We start from the raw sequence: 19918 nt of genomic DNA, 5'->3' as shown, positions 1-19918 counted from the left end.
TAAGAATAACCAGGTAAGAAGAAAAGGGGCAAAACATTATTTTTTTGGCAAAACTAAAGAACTCTAGATTTCTGTCTCTTTCTTCTCTCTGCTATTTCTTTCTCTTCTCTCTCTCTCTCTCTCTCTCTCTCTCTCTCTCTCTCTCTCTCACTCTCTCTCCCCTTTCTAAATCTCTGACTCTCCCTATCTTGCCCAGGTGAGAAAAGGGGCTACCCTTTGACCTGCTGCTTCATTTCTGACTTGAGCAGCTTTGCCTGTCCTTAGGCAACTCAGGGGTCCCTTGCTTCTAGGGGCTCATCATATTAAAGCCAAACTTAATGCAGACACCCCTAAACTTGGAATTCCCAAACTCAAAAGATCCACCAGCCTCCCCAATAGCTGGAATTATAGGCATGACCACCAAGCCCAGTGTTTGGCTTTATTTTAAAAAATGGTCAAGTTTCATAAAGGTTATGCTACTTTTTGAAAATTAGATTGGAAATGAAACAAAATTATTTTGCAAAATCCTTGCAAGGTAATTCTTTCCCCCCCATTCTAAGGAGCTATAACTTTGGGAAAACAAACTCTGTAGAGTGTTCATCTACTGTTGGAACCTCATTCCCAGAAACAAAAAGTATATCTGTGACCTAGAAAGAGACAGACACAGATACAGAGACAGAACCGCAGAAAAACAGAGATGAAAAGGGGAAGGGAAGGGAAGAAAGGAGGAAAGAGAAGAGATGACAGAGGGAAGAGAGAAGAAAGAAGGGAGTGGTGATTAAGGGGAGAAAAGGAAAAAGAAGAGAGGAGAGAGATTCTAGAGGAATATGTGCATGCGTGCAAACATGTTTGAGGAGTCTTGGAAATCTGGCCTACAGGAAAGAGCTCTGGGTTGAAATTTGAGAGGACAGGTTCTTTAACGTCACTAATTAGCAATAATTCATTTAAGTTTCTTCTGAGAAACTGACAATCACTATCTGAACCTTCTGCGTCCATAAGGGTGGAGTGCTCTGGAGCGTCTCCAAAGCTGTTTCAGTCCATTTTCTATCAGACAGTACCTTTTTTCCCCCATGCAGAGACAGCACTAGCATAGGAGAACCCTGCAGACAGAGACAGGGAAAGAGGGAAGCTCAAGGTGGTCAGCAGGGAAGGAAAAGAAGGATATAAGCAAGAAATACCTACTATGTGCCACGCACTGTGCTTTTTAAAAAAATAAACATTATTTCATTTGATCCTCACTACAACCCTACAAAGCACATTCTATTGTTATTCTCATTTTATAGTTAAAGAAACTAAGGCAAATAGAGGGCAAGTGACTTGTCCAGGGTCACACAGCTAGTAAGTTGTCTGAGGCTGGATTTGAATTCAGGTCCAGCGTTCTATTCACTCCCTGCTACTTCTAAGAGGTCAAAAGAGCAGGAGCTAGCATTGGGCAGCCTCATCAAGGCACCAGTCTAATGGGGAGGAAAAAGAAACATTTTCCCCCGCTCTGCCAGAACTGTCCTGGTCTACCATCCCTGAGCCATCATAACCCTCCTTCCAGAGTCAGCTTCCCACTAGAACACACTAATTTCTAGGTACTGCTTGGCCTGGGGACACTCATGGGAGAAAATCAATAGCAAAGTAGCAGCCTCCACTCTCCCACCCCAACAGCTTCCAAGACTGGCTGCCCTTTCTCTTAGAACCCCTGATGAACACAGGCAGGAGGAAACACTGGTATATTCTGGTCTGTCCCCATTTCCACATTCTGACCCTACCCCTAGCACCAACAGTTACCAACCCCTTGTCTTCTTCTAATGCTCATTCCATTTTGTCTAGATTTCCACTGCTGTCACCTACAATCCTCCAACTCATTCTTGCTCCTTCCAAATTAGGAGCACAGCCTTCCTGTTCATCCAAGATACTGCTTCCTTTGGCCACCCTGAGATCCCAGTTCCTCACCCTCTTCAACTCCCATGACTTTCTGATTCCAACCTACTTCAATACCCATACTCTATTTCTAGGACAGTTTCACACTTGCTACCTTGATCCTACTTTCATCCCTGAAAGTCAGAGACCACTTAATTGAAGCTCTGGCTGACACAGCATGGCTAGTATGCTTTGAGTCATTCACCTTTCCTCTAGTCAGCATTGGGTCAAAGCTGCTTGGAGGGTTCCCAAAGAAATGCCAAGATGCCCTGAATGTAGCCTTACCAGACCGGCAGGGAACAGATGAGTACTGGAAGCAACTACTCTTCTTCTAATGTATTATTAGGACACCACAAGCACATAACTATGAGAGAGTCCAAGGCTAAGACCCTGGGGTTAGATTTGTTGCCTGACACCCAGGAAAAAGCCCCTGTGATCATCTGTTTCTCGGCGAAAAGTCTAAATAAGCTGAATCAAAGTGACGAGCACCTTATGTTGAATGTTGATGCCTGCAGGAAAGGGATGATCTAGGTTACCCTGAGACCTAGAGAAAAGTGAGGAGTCAGTAGATAGCTTTTGTATGGTGTCGGGCTGTCACTCCCCAACTTGGTCTGACTAAGTGGTTTGCATGAAATGGATAAATTACTTAAATGAATTCATCAGAGCAAAAAAGGGCTCTCTGAATATCGATGCACACTTTGGGCTTACTCTCCCTCCTTCCCACTCAAGTTTTCCCCTCTGTGAAACACTCTCCTCCCCCTCCCCTTCCCCCTCCCCCTCTTCCTCCTCCTCCTCTCCCCCTCCTCCTCCTCTTCCTTGGTCCACAGAAAAGTCAAAGGTTAGCCAGACACACTCCTTATGGTGCAGATCACCATCTTCAAAGGAGAGAAATGGGAGGAGAACGAAGGAGGGCTCTCTGTGGGGATGTCTGGGAAGGCTGGTAAATGATCAGGGCTGCCGAGACAACTGACATCTCATACACACACACACACACACACACACACACACACACACACACACACACACACACACACACACACACACGAGCTGGAAACAAAACCAGCTCTCAACTAAACAGATCTGTTATGTATTAAGCAAGCACATTAAAAAATAAATTTTTACTAACCTTCCACTAATATCTGGACAGATTTCAAGGGAAATCCTCAGCTAACCATCAACATGTAGTGCTATCCACCCACCAAGATGGTGGCAGGCATGGTCACCGCTCATTTTCATTTTGTAAGTGTCAGGTTCTCCCAGCCTACCTGGTCATCTGCTCCCAAAGGCTGCAAGGGACCCCTCCCCAACTCTCCTCTCTTCTTGACTTCCCTCCTATCTCTTCCCTGACGCTTCAGAGGCTGGCAGTTCCCACAGCATAATGCAGAGGTTCCTAGTCACTATGGCAGCAGTGGAAGGAGACCAACCAGACTGTGGTCAGGCTCCAAACACTTAAGGCTGAGCCCCAAAGATCCCAAATTGGGCAACGCTGATAATAGAAAACAAACTATCCTCCAGTTCCAGGAGATGGCTTCTATAGAGAAATGAGTCAGACTGGTCAGCTTTCCCTATACCCGGAGTCATTTCCATGTTTTCTGGCATATCTATAGATTCACCTCTGCCTAAATAAACAAGGTTAAGCCTCAGAGCGGGTAGAAACTTTTTCCTAGGCATGGAGCAAGAGGATCTCCCCAACACAGACCCACTTCCAGACTGGGAGCTCATCTGCTGATCTGGATTTTTCTCTACTCCTGCAGGAGTTCCTCCCCAGTACCTCTGCCCAATCAGGCTCAGGCTCCCACACCACACCACCACTGCCACCAGGGTGGCACACAGCTGTACCTGCTATAACAACTGGGTAGGATTAAGCCCATTAGGACTGACTCTAAGACCCTAAGCTGGGCCCTGGAAAGGTGGCGGTGCTAGTGTCTTTATTTTGACATCTTTTCCTGACTTTTTTGAAAGAAGGGGAATATTTAGGATTTGACCGACCAACCTCGTCAGTGACTCTGGATTACAGAATTCAAAAAGATTTCATTCCATGAAAACAAGGGGGTCAAAGTTCCCATATGGACAAAAAATATTTATCATATTAGCACTTTTTTGTAGTAGCAAAAAGCAAGAATGAATGAAAAATCCTTAAGTGCTCCCTATGTGCCAAGCACATGTGCTAAGTGCCAGGGACACAGATAAAATAAAAATTAAAAAAAGGGAATATGGTAGGTTCCCATCAATTGAAAAACTGTTATACGTATGCAATGGAATATTATTACACCATAAGAAATGAAAAATGTAAATAAAAACTCAGGAAGATTTGTATGAATTGCCTTAAAGTACATTAACAGGATGACCAGAATAATATAAAGGAAAAGAACCAGCAATGACTAGTCCCAATGTAGAAGACCAATGTTGAGACAGAACACCACCACCACCACCACCACAGTAGAGACGCGGAATGAGGCACATGCGGCCAACCTGTTGCTCAGTCTTGTATGGTTTTACTTTGTCATGAGAGAGTTCTATGGGAAAGTAGGAGGGGGGATATATAGGAAATGACAGTGATAAAAAAAATCAATTATACTTTAAAAAAAAGAAAGAAATTCAGTTCAAAACAGAAACAAGAAAGACAAACCATCATAGAAGAATATTAAAGGAGGGCCAGAAGCAAACACAGGCAGGCAGGACAGCCTTGAAAGCTGCTTGTTAAATTTATTATAGACTTAAAAGGGAAAGCTATATGTAGTGATGGATTCAGTCTCATACACAACCCTCTTTTCTGTTCTACTTTATATATGAAAATTCTCGTTTTATTTGGTGACAAGTTCATTTTTTTTTTTAATTTAAAGAAAACAGAGCTTGCATCCTATGGGGATGAGAAAGTAGAAAACATGAAAAGCTAAATTAAGATGACGGAACAGAGGAAACAAGGATATGAACCCCCGGGGGTCTTCAAAAGGAAACCACTCAGCCACGTCCACTTCTCTCCATGCTGCTGCGTTCCTCTCTGTACCCCTCTATCCAGCCTACCATCTGAAGAGCTTAGGGATTTTCCACTCCCTTCCCCCAAACCATGACCCCTTAATGTGGAGCTGGGCTTCCCTTCATACTCCTGCCTACTTTGCACAAATCGCTGTCTTTGCTGGGCGGGGGAAACAAAAGACGTCCCTCTCCCTTTCCCCACATAGAGGTTATCAACAGAGAAGAAAGCTTTAGCCCATTGTTCACCCACATGCCATAGCATCCTCCCCAAGGGTACACATAACACTTTGCTTTTTTCATATAATTATACCTACTAGTGGAGGGGGGTTTCAGATACTATCCATAGCTCTAGGACTCCTACTGTTCAAGGAAAGGGCACCAAACCACACTTCAGTAATACATCCTGAGAACTCTGAATCAGACATCCAGTCAGAGCTCCCACACAGCACTAATTATGAGAGAATCATGATCTCCTGAAAATGGTAACATCACAGATTCAGAATTGGAAGGACCTCAGAAACCATCTGGCTCAGCTTTTCTATTTTAGGAAACTGAGGCCCATGGAGATGCTCTCATTCAGTGTTCTGGGGGAGATCCGAAGAAGAAAGAGATTGGTTCATAACAATCTTCTTAGGTGTGTGCTTAGGAAACATTAATCTCCCATTGTTCATATATCAAAAACCGTCTGGCCTTCCCCAACTGATGGCAGACCAAGTGGTACAAGCCAAGTCTTGTTTGACAGAAGGTGGCCAGAGGGAAAACCACCAAGAGCAGCACCCCTTTGGAGGATGAAGGAAAGCAGAATAAGAGACAGGAGGATAAAACAAGCTTTTCTTCTGCCAACAGTGAGCTAAACTCCATGAGTCCTGGAACCTCAATGGCTAATGCTCTGGACCAGCCCAGGCCTATGCTTTACCTTGGCCTTTCTCCTTCCAAGGATAATTACAAAACACTGGATTATAACTGCTAAGTCTCAAAATGGCCCCACGGTGGAAGGGCCCATTGGTCTCACCTACCTGTCCTCCTCAAGCATAGAGGGAATCCCCAATCGGGAAGCAGCAACATCACCATCCAAATCCAGCCACCCCAGAGAGCAATTGCTATTCCCAGCAGAGACCTCTCCCAGCTGGGGACAAAAAGAGGAAACAGAATGAAGAAGCCATCACGCCCTAGCCTCTGACCGTCATTACAGGGTGCATCTGACAGGCTGAACTTATGCAGGTGGATTCCCACAGGGCTGGAGGCTTCAGTGGAAAAAGACACCTTCCTGATGCTTCTCACATGGCAAGAAGTGTAATACAGCTAGCAGCAAGCTAAGAAAGAGACCATACTTACCAATCTCCTCTGCCTTAGTGCAGCCGCCTCCGCCGGGTGAATGAAACGGAATTTCTGTGTTTGCCCCAGAATAATAATAGCACCTTTGGGAAAAAGAAAGCAAAGGATTTCATACTGAGCCCTTCCTGTGTGCCAGGTACTATGCCAAGAGCTGGGCATGCACTCGCACACGCATACACACACACACACACACACACACACACACACACACACACACACACACACACACACACACACCCTAACAATTCAACTTTCCACCAACTGGCTGGTAGTAAAAGTAATTCAGGGAAGACAAAGGGAAAGACAACACCATGGGGCCAGCCTGGCAAGGGAAGGCCTCCTTTGCTAAAATGGTGATAATAGCTAGTATACACACAGCACGAAAGTTTGCAAAAGCAATTCACAATTGTCATCTCATTTTACCCTCACAACAAAAATAATAATGATTTACATTTATGATAGCACCTTCTATGTGGCCGACACCGTGCTAAGTGCCTTAAAGTTATTGTCTCATTTGATCCTCGCAGGTTGGAGCTACCATTTATCCCCATTTGACAGATGAGGAAACTGAGGCTGAGGGGTTAAAAAGGACTTGCCCAGGATCACAAAACTAGTATATATCTGAGGCAAGATTGGAATTCAGACCTTCCTGACTCCATGCCCAGCACTCTATACATTAGGCCACCTCAACGCCTGGGCAAGTATAACAAGATTTTCTCTCCACCCGGGGCCTCTGCCACTAGTATTCCCTATCCTACAGGCAAGGGGGAAATCTTCAAATCCAGATGAATCGCAAAAACCCACAAAACCCCCCACACGAGACCGAGGTTCCACTGCTACTTTTTCCCTTAAAAAATTTTTTTTATCATGAACTTAACAATCATCAAAAAACAATTTCAAAATACACAGGAGGCCAAAAGAAAGGCTTATATATTTATCCGTGGACTTTCATTACATATAATTTGGTTTTTTGAAAGCAAACTTCACAAGGTGGTAACAAAACTGCCCTGTTTCTGTGCCCTTCTGAACTTTTTCTTTTCGCATCTTGTAATCCTTCATCCTGCTGTCTTTGTTTTCCCATCTTTTTTACTATCCACAAAGTTACTCCTCCCCCACAACACAGAAGTCCTCTCAAGTACAGTCAAGCCTAGTAATATCAAATTCCACTAGAACAGATCCCTGCAGACTTATCTAAGTTGTAATCTATTTTTATTTGTTTTGTTAAACACTTCCCAATGATATTGCAAACAGGTTCCTTGTTTGGGGGCAACATTTGCAGGCGGAGAGTTTGACATGTCTTGTCTAGCCAAACACGTCATCAGTACCTTAGTTACACTTGTCTTTTCTGGATCAGGTTTATAAAGAGAGCCTCCCACTATTCCTGGGAAGCTTAGGCCATATTCCAAAGCCCTTCGCATTCCCCAAAATGGTGATTTTCAACTAAGAATTGCTGACAATTTATAGCAGCTCAAAGCACCCAAATTTCCCTGTTTTCAGCATGCAAAGAGAAGACACAGAGAGGGAGGGTCTGACCAGCCTACCTTGTGTCAGGCGACAAGAATCAGTGACCTCTTGGCCATTGACAATGCAGCGGGCTCCCAGGGCAGGCTGAAGTGTGACCACACCACATGTACTGGTGATGGTACAGTGGTCTCTCTCTATCCACTGACCCTGAAGGACTGGGAAAAATGCTAGTCACGATGGCGCACAGGGTTACTTTATAGGACAACGTCACTCTTTCCATGAGAAAACCCAAGTCCGAACCTGGAAAACCTCAAAGCAACAGCATCACAGGCAGAAGAGAGAAACTATTCCTTCTTCTTGGTCTAGAAGCTATTTCTCCTTTGGATCCACTCCCAACCATGTTGACTCAAAACCAATAAGCAAGTGCTTTGTGGGTGCTTTCTTACATCCCTTATACTTTCCCATCATTACTTTTTCCCTTCTCCCCTGCCAACAGAAACTTCTCTTGAAACAAAGGAAAAAACTAAACAGAAGATGCCAACACAATGGCCATAGAGGCTGAGTACTCCAAAAAGGTCCCTTCCCTCAGGGAATCCTCAGGTTCCCCATGGAGGAATGGGTCAGACCAGGCATCAAGACCCTTTGTACCTCATTGAGGGGACAGAAGATTACACTGATGTCTTCACTCACTTACCGATATCTTGCTCTTGGTCAGAGTCAATCCTTCCTATCTTTGTTGTCCCTTCCTAAAAGGATAGAATAAAAGTTATTTTAAAGGTAGAAAAAAAAGATACAGACAGTTTTGCCTCTGAAGCAAAGTCTATGTGGCTTAGAATCACCTGTGTCTTGTCATGAACATCTCTTCACTCCTGACAGTTCTACCTTTTCCCTTTGGTACCAGGCTTTTTCTCCCTTAGCTCCCACTTCCTTATTCAGGAACTGAGAAGAGCCCCTCAAGTCAAATCAATCTTAAAAGAATGTCCTGGCTATTTCTAAATGCCCAGGATATATCAGCCTTGACAGATGACAGATGGTGGTAATCTCCTTACCATGCCTGTGCTGCAAGCCTGTAGAAGAGAAATTTTCATTTTCTAGTGGGAGGCTTGGAGAGGGCTCTGTCTGCCTTTTTTGAAAAATTCAATGGAGTCACGCAATGTGATCATCTCATGAAAGAGGGGCCACAGTCATCGCTAATGTCAGCAAACCTCCAGCCCCAAAGAGAAGTAGAAAGGAGCCCCACTCTCCCTGAGAGGTGGGGCACTGAAGATGCCCTGGCCCTGCTTCAGTCAAGGCAATGTTTAGAGAAAAGCATTTCACAGAAACAGAAGAAATCACTGGATTATTACCTTCTCGTTGGTCAGATGAAGAAGCTTAACAGACCTCACAGTCTGAAAAGAGGTAAAGAAAAGAGAAAAGAAAAAGCGCCATCTAGAATGAGAGACAGGCAAAAAGAGAAGAGGGAGAGGAAGGGAGATGGAGAAGGGAGAGAGGGAGAGAGGGAGGGAGGGAGGGAGGGAGAGGGAGAGAGAGAGAGAGAGAGAGAGAGAGAGATAGGAGTTAGTATGAACCAAGTACTGTATTAGTGCAAGGTGAGAGCACACAAAACCCCTAGCTGCCTTTCACTTGTTTTTTGCTTAAATTTTTAAAAATCAGTTTGTGAGCCCTGTAATTATAATGACCAGGTCTGGTTTCAAAAAAAAAAAAAAATGAAAAAGCTATACCTACTTGCTTTCACTGCAGAGCTGCCTGTGGAATATGGCAGTCGGTACGTGTCAAGCTGACCTTCCTCTTGCCCTCCTCCTTTTTGAAACCCTTGTTTCAAGGGATGTTTCACTGGACTGGGGGGGTGGGGGGGAGGAGTCAGGGATGGAAAAATGAACTTGATCTTTTGAAAAAAAGATCAATAAAAATAAACTTGAATAATCAATAATCAATAAAAATGAACTTGACCTTTTAAAAAAGTATCAATAAAAATAAAATAAAACTAAGTAAAAAAAATTCGTTTTGAGACCACTCCACCTCTTTTCTAGAATGCAAGAGAAGCTGAATCTGGCCCTTGACTGCTCTCTCCCAGGTGTCACCATTAGGTATTGGTGTCATCAGACATAGTGTCTAGGAGAGGAAAAAAAAGGAAAAAAATTTGCATGATAAGTTTATTATATATTTAAAAGGAATAACAAGTTGTACAGAATAAACTTGCCATTTCGTGTGCAATCATCTTTTTATTATACTATATTATGGAAATCCTTGTTTTATTCCATAAATTAAAATTAAATTTTAAAATTTTTCCAAAAAAGAATAAGGGGAAACTCAAAGCAGAGTGAGGTCCGGTCCCACGGGAAGGTCTCTGCATCCATAAGCAGACAGTGGCCCTTTGGACATGTTCGGAGATATAAAACATGTTAAACAAAAGGCAGATGGTCCGAGGTGGGACAAGGCAGCGGGATCGCCTCCCGTACAGGGTTTGTGGAGCGTACCTCAGTGGGACAAAGGGATGCTGCCTGTTTGATCTTGGTGTTCCTTCAAGCTGAAATGTGGATCTGCCCCCCACGCCCAAAATAGCCAAAATAAGAATCAGTTCCTGGGGCACCATCAGAACAAGAAGCCAACCATTCAGTAAGGAAATGAAATGAGACTGGGAATTGAGTTAGCTGCACCAGTCCAATACATTAAGATGCTGGTCCCAAATGGGGAACATGGATAACCATCACAGCTTAACATTTAAGGTTATAGATTGCTTCCAAAGGCATTCACTGGAAATGATCACAGCTCATTTCATCAGATCTGCACCTCAAGACTGCCCTGAGAGACAGTGTAAGGATTAACACCTCCGTTTTACAGACACGTGGAGGTTAAGTGATTTGCCTAGAGCCACAAGGGTAACGGGGCAGAGCCAGACTTGAAACCCATGCACCAAGCCTAATGTGACTTCAGTTCCACAAGGAAAGAAAAAATATATATACCGCATATAAATATAAAGCTTGAGAAAAATTCAGCCCCCTCAGTTCTCCAGCAAACCCCCTGAGAGGTCCATGAACTAACTGGGCTATATTCAGATGAGGCCATCCTCCTCTCCTTTAAAGCATCCAGGTACTTTTTCATCATCCTGTACATTCTGCCTATAGCCAGACAGTTAACATTCTGCTTCCTGACTTCGCAGGGATAACAGTAATCTAAGGGACAAAATAGTATGGAAGACAGAGCGATCCTGCCTCAAACACCTGGAAGATTCCTCCATTCAATACCCATTCCACCACATCTGTAGTAGACCTTTCTCCGTGATTCTGGCTGAGTGGGGAGGGACTAGGGCTGGACTGGGGATTGCATTGATATGGGCAACTCCTCCTTCTAGTGCACGGAATGGTACCCAACTCACCCCAGCACTCTGGCTGTGGGCTCTAAGAGCGGAGGCATCATCCTTTGGGACTATAAAGTACTAGACAAAACCTACTTCATTAATGTGCATGATTGTACACATATAACCTATTTCAAACTGCTTACTGTCCTAGGGAGGGGGAGGGGAAGGAAGGTGAAAATTTGGGCCTCAAAATTTTATTTAAAAAAAAAGAAAAAGAAAACATTATCTTCATGTGTAATAGGAAAAAAAATAAAATACCATTAAAAACATGTATAGTCTGGGGCAGCTAGGTGGCACAGTGAGTAGAGCAGCAGCCCTAGAGTTCAAATCTAGCCTCAGACACTTGATACACTTACTAGCTGTGTGACCTTGGCAAGCCACTTAACTCCAATTGCTTTGCCTTCCCCCCCTCCAAAAAAAAATGTATAGTCTTAGAGTTACCTAGCCCTGAGTGGGCGAGGCATCTGCCCAAGGTTGCACAGCAAACACTAGAGGGGTACCATGAACCTAAGTCTCCTTGATGCTACGGGCAACCCTCTCCACTTCACCTCCAAGAGAATGGGGGAAGGGGAGGAATTACATATTTATTGTACATCAGACCTAAGTTCAGGGGAAGTATAAAGTTAGGGCTGCCTGAGAGAATACAGAGGTGGGCAGTCAAATTCCCATGTGCCAGAAGACACGCTTCCTCAATCTTCTGTCTAAAAATCTCTCTGTGATGAGATGTCCCTGAGCTCCTACTCAGTTCTCTGCACACGCCAGCACGGGGAACATGATTTCTCCAGGGACAACAGAAGTATTAGAAATTCATTAATGGGCTGCCCGTGCTGCCCCTTTTAAACACAATGAGGAAACCGTAATGAAAGTAAATAGTGGAATTGTGGTGAAGCAGGAAAGTTTGGCTGTATGAAAGAGGAAGGCAAAGGACTCAGCATATATATTAAGCACCTACAGTGTACCAGGTGCTGTGCTAAGTGCTTTACAAATACTGCCTCATTTATCCGTCATCGGATGAAACCCAGAGTAAGAGGAGCGGCCAGAGGTGACTGCTCCTGTACACCAGGATGGATTCTTCTGGCCCCCAACAAGAGAGAGCAAGTAACCTGCAGAGAACTCCCTCTGAGCCTTGTTTCTTTCCCCATAAAATGATGGGAATTTGACTTAGCCTCTAAAGCTCTTTATTTTATTATTAAATAAATGATAAATAAATGGAATATTATTAAATATTCCATATTCTATAGTGTGCATATGTATTATAAATTATATATTAAATAATCTCTAGAAATGAAGAAGTGGGGGAGGGCATTGAATGGCAGAATTAGAACCCAAAAGATCTTGTCAGGGCGGATAAAAGGGTCCACGCTAATGCGGTAAAATTTAATAGGGACAAACGTCAATGCTATAGCTTTTGTATTAAATATATTTACATATTTATAATATTTAATGATGTTAAAATATAATAAATTTACATTTGTATATTTGTAATAACATTAAATACTGTAAGGGGAGGTGGTGAGAGGGAACAGAGAAGGCCAAAATCCCCAGTAAATACTTGAATGGATCATAGATTCCACAGATTACTGAACTGTCTACTCTTCATCTGATTGTCTGCCTGCTTTTAACTCCCCTGGTCTTCTGCCTTTTTTCTCCCCCCATTCCCCCCTCTTTCCTGCCTCTTTCTGTGTGCTGTCTCCCCCCCACCCCCACCTTGAGGGCAGGGACTTCCTTTTTATTAATTGTATATCCAGTGCTTAGCGCTGTCCCTGGTACATAGGAGGCACTAAATAAATGTTTATTAAATTGGGTTAGAATATACGGTGCAATAAAGTCGCTAAAAAAGAAATAAAACTACTATGATTTTTATACTACTATAGATGTATAGGGTATCACAAAAGTTGTAGTAAAAATTTAAGCTATTAAAATGGAAATCTTTAATAGCTTAAAACTGCACTAAGACTTTTGGGACAGCCAGCATCATATTTCACCTTTGGGATACAATAGTCCAACGTGTGTCTGGTCTTGGGTGCCACATTTTAAAAGGAACATCGGTATGTCAGGAGACTGTCTGAAAGTATCATGACCAGCATGACACCCCCAGGAGGGGACCTACAAGTATGTCATCCTAAAAGACACATGATAAAAAAGCTCAAGACATTTAACCTGGAGAAGATGGGATTTAGAGGGAACAGGCAGCGTCAGGACACTAGTTCGTTCAGTCACTTTTCAGTCATGTCTGACTTCATGACCCCATTTGAGATTTTCTCGTCAAAGATACTGGAGTGGTTTGCCACCTCCTTCTCCGCTCATTTTACAGATGAGGAAACTGAGACAGACAAGGTTCGGTGATCTGCCCAGGGTCACACAGCTAGTAAGCATATGAGGCTGGATTTGAACAAAGATGAGTCCCTGGTGCCCTATCCAGCTGCCCAGGACACAGGAGCAACCCTTAAATATCTCAAGTACTGTCATGTGTTTTTAAAAAAGGATTGAATTTGTACTGCATGCAGAATGAGGACCAATTGACAAATGTTACAAGTATTACAGGAAGGTTGAGCCCCTTATGATGTAAAGTCTACGATTCTACGATGGTCACACTAGCCTCTATTTCTTTAAGACTTGGGGCAGCTACGTGGCACAATGGACAGAGCACTGGCCCTGGAGGCAAAAGGACCTGAGTTCAAATCCAGCCTCATACACTTGACACTCACCAGCTGTGTAACCCTAGGCAAGTAGCTTAACCTCAGTTGCCTTGGGGGGGATAAAAAAGACTGAGCTCTGTGAAGCTGACAGTGATTTGAAGGTAGAATTTCACAGGTCTTCATAACTCTATTTTCATGTCTCAGCATTTAGCAGAAAGAGTACAAGACTTATTTTCTGCATCCTAGAGATAAAGAAGCCAAGGCAAAGGGAAGAACAGCAGCTTGTCTAAGTCACATAGTGGTGCACGCTGGGAAATAACGAAGGTACCCCAACTCCCAACTTTGTGCACTGACCCACTGAAGTTTACTACTCTTGAGACAAAAGAAAGAAGATCCTTCACAAATGGTTCTAGAAGTTACCACCACCAAGGTCGATGAGCCCAGTGGGTTTTCTCACCACCAAATGGTTGAAGAAAACACCCTAAGCAAACACCCTATCTGGGAATCATACCGCCTGCCCCTTGCTTCATCGTGACTGCCTGCTGGCCCCAACAGGGAAGGAGAAGTGGGAGGATACAAGCCTTTTCCCCAAAAACCCTGAGCCCACCACCAAACCCCTTACCCTGAGGTGATACAGCACAACCCCGGTGCTCAGCACATCATCATCCAGGACCATCAGGTGTGGCAGGCTGGGATCAATTGTCACCCCGGCTTTCTTCTTGTTGATGTCAACGTTGCACTGCTCCATGAGAGCCTTCCAGGCGTCCCACTTCTGGGTCCAGTCTTTGGGCAGCTGGTCTCTCTGGGGAAGAAAGGCACAGGAGCTGCTCCTAGAGACTTGGCATGCAGCTATCAGTTTAAGGGCAGAGGAGAACCTGGCTTGAGGCTCTCACTGTCCTAAATACCTTTCCTCCTTTACTCACCATCACTGCTGATCAAATTAACATTAAACTGAGCAGGAATTTTCCAACGAATTGGGAAAGGAATGCCCAGAAAGGCAGACAACTAGTAACTATAACTTTCCTTCCTACCATCTGTTGGACCAATCCATGGACATCCTCTGCTTCCCCATCTTCCCCTCATGGGGCAAGGCTCAGGAAGGCAGCCAGCAACCATCCTCCTAACATGGCACAAGTGAGCTCATTGGTACCACAGTGAAGGCGATCATCCAATTAGCACATTAGACCCCCTGTGGATCTAGAATGACAGGCCTGAAAACCACTCCAGCCTCTGCTCTCCTGGCTCTTCTCATCACTGGCCAGCTTCCAAGAATGTCTTGACCATTCCTAGGGTCCCCTACTCAAAATGACTACAGCCTATATTTTGTTGATCAGTGGAAACAGGACCCTCACAGGCTGGAGAAAGGGGTAGGAATATCCTCTTGTCTCTCTAAAGGAGGCTTAAGGTGGTCCTGTCCTAAGAAAGCAACTTTGGTAAGGATAGGGGTAACAGGAAGAGATAGCAAAAGAGCACCAGCTCTTGTCATTTACTCGCCAGATGGTGTTACATTTTCAGATCTTTTTTCCTCTGTTCACACTAGCCTCTAGTTCCGTCCCTACCCGTCTCCAAATTAAGACACCAGCTCTTAGACTAAAGCTATGAGCTACCTTAAAATCCTGGCCCCTTTGAGCCCTGACCCCAGTGGACAGGAAGTAAAATTAAAGTCAGAAAGTTGGAACTCTTATTCCTGACCTCCCCCTACCCCACTCTGCCAACAGAGAATGATGGTTGTCAATGGCAACCAGTCAACTGCATTCCTCCCTTTCCCTAAACTCCCAAGAAAAGGGTACAACCTTCATTAAGGACAGCAGCCTGAAGACAACACCATTAATGGCATTCTCTTCAAAACTGGGGGGGGACAATTCCATCAAACAATTATCAAAGGCTTACTATGGGCCTGGCACCGTGCCACCCAGTGGAGATAAGAGACAAAGATGCAACCAGTCCTTGGCCTCAAGAAGCATATATTGTGTTTGGGGGGAGAAGAAGAGGAAAGGTAAATGTGAATTAAACTCAAAACACTTCTAGACTCATATTTGGGGATTTTGTTTTCCCCAGAGAAATAACTGCCTTTACCTATTCCATCACTGACAGATCTTAAATGAGCCAGTATACCCTACAGCTTGTGTCTTGATTGTATGTTGCTGTTTGGGGGTGGGGGAGCCCAGAGGATAATGGCGTACACAAGTAGGGGGTTGTGAGACATGGGATATGTTGGCTTATCTAGGATCTGTCAGTGACTGAATAGAATAGGTAAAGGCAGTTATTTCTCTGGGGAAAGATTAATCTGTCTTCCCAGGGAACTGAAGAGTTGGGCAGCTAAGACCTGAGTCAGAGAAGGGGAAAAGGGAGCTTCCCACACATGCCACTAAGTAAACACCTGAGTTCAAAAGGTACCAGTACTCAGTAGTGGTATTTTCTACAAGAAAAAGGATCCAATCAGAGGGAAAATCTGCCCTAAAGGGATATTTCCAGTATAACAGTCACCGGGCTGAGATCTCCCTTGGAAACTCTGATCTATGACTGGACACTTTCACACAAGTCAAAGGGTGGCCCACTTGGGTTCAGAGTTCAACTGTCACCTCTACCACTGACACTGTGGAAGCTACACTCCCTTGTTTCCACAGTTCCTGGCTGGAATTCCCTTTTTTCTTTCTTCCTGGAAAGTGATGGTATTTTGAGGCAAAACTTCTGCTACCACCAAAAACCTGCTTCCTGCCTCCTCCCCTCCTAACCCATCCTCTACCTCCCCAGTGGTCATCCAGCCTCTGCTTGGAGACCTCCAAGGAGGAGGAATCCATCACCTCAGAAGACAGTCTATTATACTTCTGGACAGTTCTAATTGTTCAACTTTTCCTGACATCAAGTCTAACCTTGCTTCTCTACAATTTCTACCCATTGGTCTTCTGGAACTGAACAGAAAAAGTCTAATCCCTCCAAAACACAACATCCCTTCAAATATTTGACTCAGTTGTCCTGTCTCCTCCCTTCCCTTTTCTCCCCTCCCCAGTCTTCTCTTCTCCAGGCTAAACACACTTAGTCTTCAACAAATCATTATGACATGAACCCAAGGCACTTAACCATTCTAGCTGCCCTCCTGTGGACACTCTCCAGCTCATCAATGTCCTTCTTAAACCATGGTACCCAGAAGGGAACACAACACCCCAGATAAGGCAGAACGTGTGGTACCTGAACACTATTTCCTGTTTCTGGAAGCTAGGACTCTCTTAAGGCAACCCAAGGTCACATTAGCTTTTTTTGGTGGCTGTATCACACTGCTGACCTATACTGATTCTGGAGTCCACTAGAACTCTGAGGTGATGTTTTGTTTTGATGCCTACTCTCTAACCCCCTCCTATACTATGTTCCTAAGATCATAAACTTAGAGCTGTATAGGATCTGGGAGGTCATCTGATTAACTGATTTGCCCAAGGTCAAATTGGTAGCAAGCATCAAAGCGGGAATCTGAACCTAGGTCCTTGGACTCCAAAGCCAAGGTTCTTTTCAGTGGGCCATGCTGCATCCACGGGTAAGACCTTAACTATACCATTACTAGATGTCATTTTGTTCGATTCTCTAGCCTGTCAAGATCAAGCCTGAGCCATCCCTCATTCTTTGGATCTATCTACACGTTTGCCCAAGACTTTGATAAAAATATTCAGCAGCAATAACAGCACAGATTATAGATTTCTAGGAGAACTCTTTTCATGATGATATTGAACCATTAACTACTATTCTTTGGGTCAGAACATTCAACCAGTTCTGAATCCACCCAATAACTGTATTATCATCTAGAGCAAAGTCACTTTTGGTGCCATGGACCCTTCTGATGGTCTGGTGAAGTCTTTGGACCCCTTCTCAGAATACTATTTAAAATAAAATAAAATGCAAAAATAAATAAATTAATGTTAAGTGCATGAAATAAGATGCAAAAGATTATAAAGGAAACCAATTATATTTAAATACAATTATCAAAATATTTTTAAAAAGAAGTTCACAGACCCCTAATTAAGAACCCCTGTTCTAGATCAGAGCAGACTGTACTGTAGCATCAAAACTCTGAAGTGTGACCCAAAGCAGATTAAAATATAACTGAGAAATATTTAACAAAATAAGTAAAAATACAGTAAAACAGAGATAATGTTAATATGTGGTTTTCTAAGTCAATATCTTTAAGTATGGTTTAGAGACTTGTGTTTCCATCTGAGTTTGATATGCCCAGTCTTGATCATATCCTTCCATGAGAACAATATGAGACACACTATCGAAAGCCTTGCTAAAACCTAAGTACTCCAGATCTATAATATTCTCCTCACCTACTAGTCTAATAATCTTATCAAAAAAAATGTTAATGCAGTTAGCCTGGCATGACCTATTCTTGATAAAGTCATGGTGGCTCTTTGCAATGACTGCTTTCCTTTTGAGATGTTCACCAACATTTAATAATAATAACAACAATAACATATTAATAACTTTTACATAACATATTCCAGAAGCTATATACCAAGCACTTTACAGATAGTATCTCATTTGTCCTCAAAACAGTCCTGGGTGCTATTATTATCTCCATCTTACAAATGAGGACACTGAAGCAAGGAGAGGTTAGCTAGTAAATATCTAAGACTGAATTTGAACTCAGGTCTTCCTGGCTCCTACTCTGGTGTTCTATCCACCATACCACTGGCTGCCCTTTTCTCTAATTATTTTTGAAATAATTTTTGTTTATTTTATTAATTTAATTAATATTTTAAACATTTTTGGTCCATTTCTTTTCCCTAGGAAAATGAAGACAAAATCACTGGCCCATTGTTTGCAACTTTTCTCTTCCCTTTTTAAAAAAACCTGGACATTTACCTTTCTCCTATCTCAAGACTCACGTACCATTTTCATGAAGCCTTCTGATTATTTCAACCTCAGTGACTTCTCCATTTTCTCAACTATTATTGCACAGAAAATAAATTTTTATAGTAATTCCCTTTTATATTTCTTTTTTAAGAATAAGTTTTATTGACGTCTTTTTTTTTTAACATAACAGTTGTTTCCAGATATATTCTTCCCCTTTAAAAAAAAAGACTTTTATCTAACAAAGAAAAAAATATTTAAGAAAGCCAACGTAACGCCGGTAATCTGCCAGTGTAACATTTCACACCTGCGGTCCCCCAGTTCTCCAGCAAAAAGAGGAATCTATTTCTTCATCCCTTCTCTGGAGTTAAGATTGATCATTACAATTACTAAGGTTAATTCACATTAATTTTAATATTTTTTTACATGATTGTAGCAATTGTGTATACTATGCTCCTCATTCTGCGTATTTCGCTCTACATTAGCTCATACAAGTTTTCTAATTTTCTTTTGTATTCCCCACACTTGTTATTTTTATGGTGCACTAACACTCACAAGCTGCGATTTCTTTGGCATTCTCCAATCAACGGTCACTCAGCTTGTTTCCAGTATTTTTGCAACCACACACACACAAAAAGTGCTATTTGGGATATTTTTGTAAAAATAGTACCTCATTATTACACTTCATATCTGTAGTTTATCATTTAGCTGTTTTCAAACTGTTTCCTAAGCTAGACCACATGGTCTTTGGGGGCAAGAGACCAAGTCCTAGAGCACAGTGTTCAGCTGAAAATAACTCCCTCCTCTGTGGTTGTGTGTGGTGGTCCCCAAAAGGAGCCCTCACAATTCCCATGAAGGAGCATCACACAGGAATTACATCACTGCCATGAAGGACAGTGGAGCCAGAAATCTCCACCCAAACTAAAAAGAACCCCATCCCAGAACTGGTGGACAATCTAGGGCCCACCCCTTTCTGCTCCAAATTCTGCCACTTATCCCAACCAAAAATACTCACCTTCATCTCATTATGGAGAACCAGCTCCTTCAGGTTTCCATTCCTTCCATTTGTGAAGGGACTCAAATTCCCCTGGGCAAACAAAAGGAGCAGAGGTGGCTATTGTGCAGAAGGAGCTTTCAAACACTCTTGGAAGGGAAGATGCAGGAAGGAAGGAGAATTTCTCTCCAAAATCAGAAATAAGAGGGAGGCTAATAGAGGTGCATACGATCAGCTGAGGGGAAAGGATTTCAAGAAAGAGGGCGTTTTTCTCCTTACACAATTACTACCAACCTCAGAGAAACATATCCCATACCTTCCACCCAACTACCCACATGTGCATGCATGTAATGCCTCCTCTTTACCCTAGAGGCCAAGGTGGCCCCTGTTATGATGCCAAAGGAGCAGCTACACTGGATCACC

The 19918-nt window shown here is 43.2% G+C and overlaps 1 protein-coding gene and 1 long non-coding RNA gene across 3 annotated transcripts in view; one reads left to right on the top strand and one right to left on the bottom strand.

Annotated features, from left to right (window-relative positions):
- The window catches only part of STARD9 (StAR related lipid transfer domain containing 9), a 161546-nt gene that overhangs the window by 35734 nt on the left and 105894 nt on the right, over positions 1-19918 (bottom strand). For both annotated transcript variants that reach the window (XM_072623573.1, XM_072623574.1), the window contains exons 15-20: positions 19517-19588; positions 14282-14461; positions 8357-8408; positions 7740-7877; positions 6199-6281; positions 5880-5989 (exon numbers count right to left, since the gene is read on the bottom strand). In XM_072623573.1, coding sequence (XP_072479674.1) covers positions 5880-5989; positions 6199-6281; positions 7740-7877; positions 8357-8408; positions 14282-14461; positions 19517-19588 — 635 coding nt within the window. The remainder of the gene's footprint in view (positions 1-5879; positions 5990-6198; positions 6282-7739; positions 7878-8356; positions 8409-14281; positions 14462-19516; positions 19589-19918) is intronic.
- Positions 14869-18630, top strand: LOC140513684 (uncharacterized). Its single transcript, XR_011970285.1, has 2 exons — positions 14869-15655; positions 18439-18630. It is a non-coding gene; the product is annotated as an uncharacterized lncRNA (long non-coding RNA).

The sequence above is a fragment of the Notamacropus eugenii genome, chromosome 7 (assembly GCF_028372415.1).
Source record: "Notamacropus eugenii isolate mMacEug1 chromosome 7, mMacEug1.pri_v2, whole genome shotgun sequence".
NCBI lineage: Eukaryota > Metazoa > Chordata > Mammalia > Diprotodontia > Macropodidae > Notamacropus > Notamacropus eugenii.
This window is presented reverse-complemented; position numbering and strand designations above follow the sequence as displayed.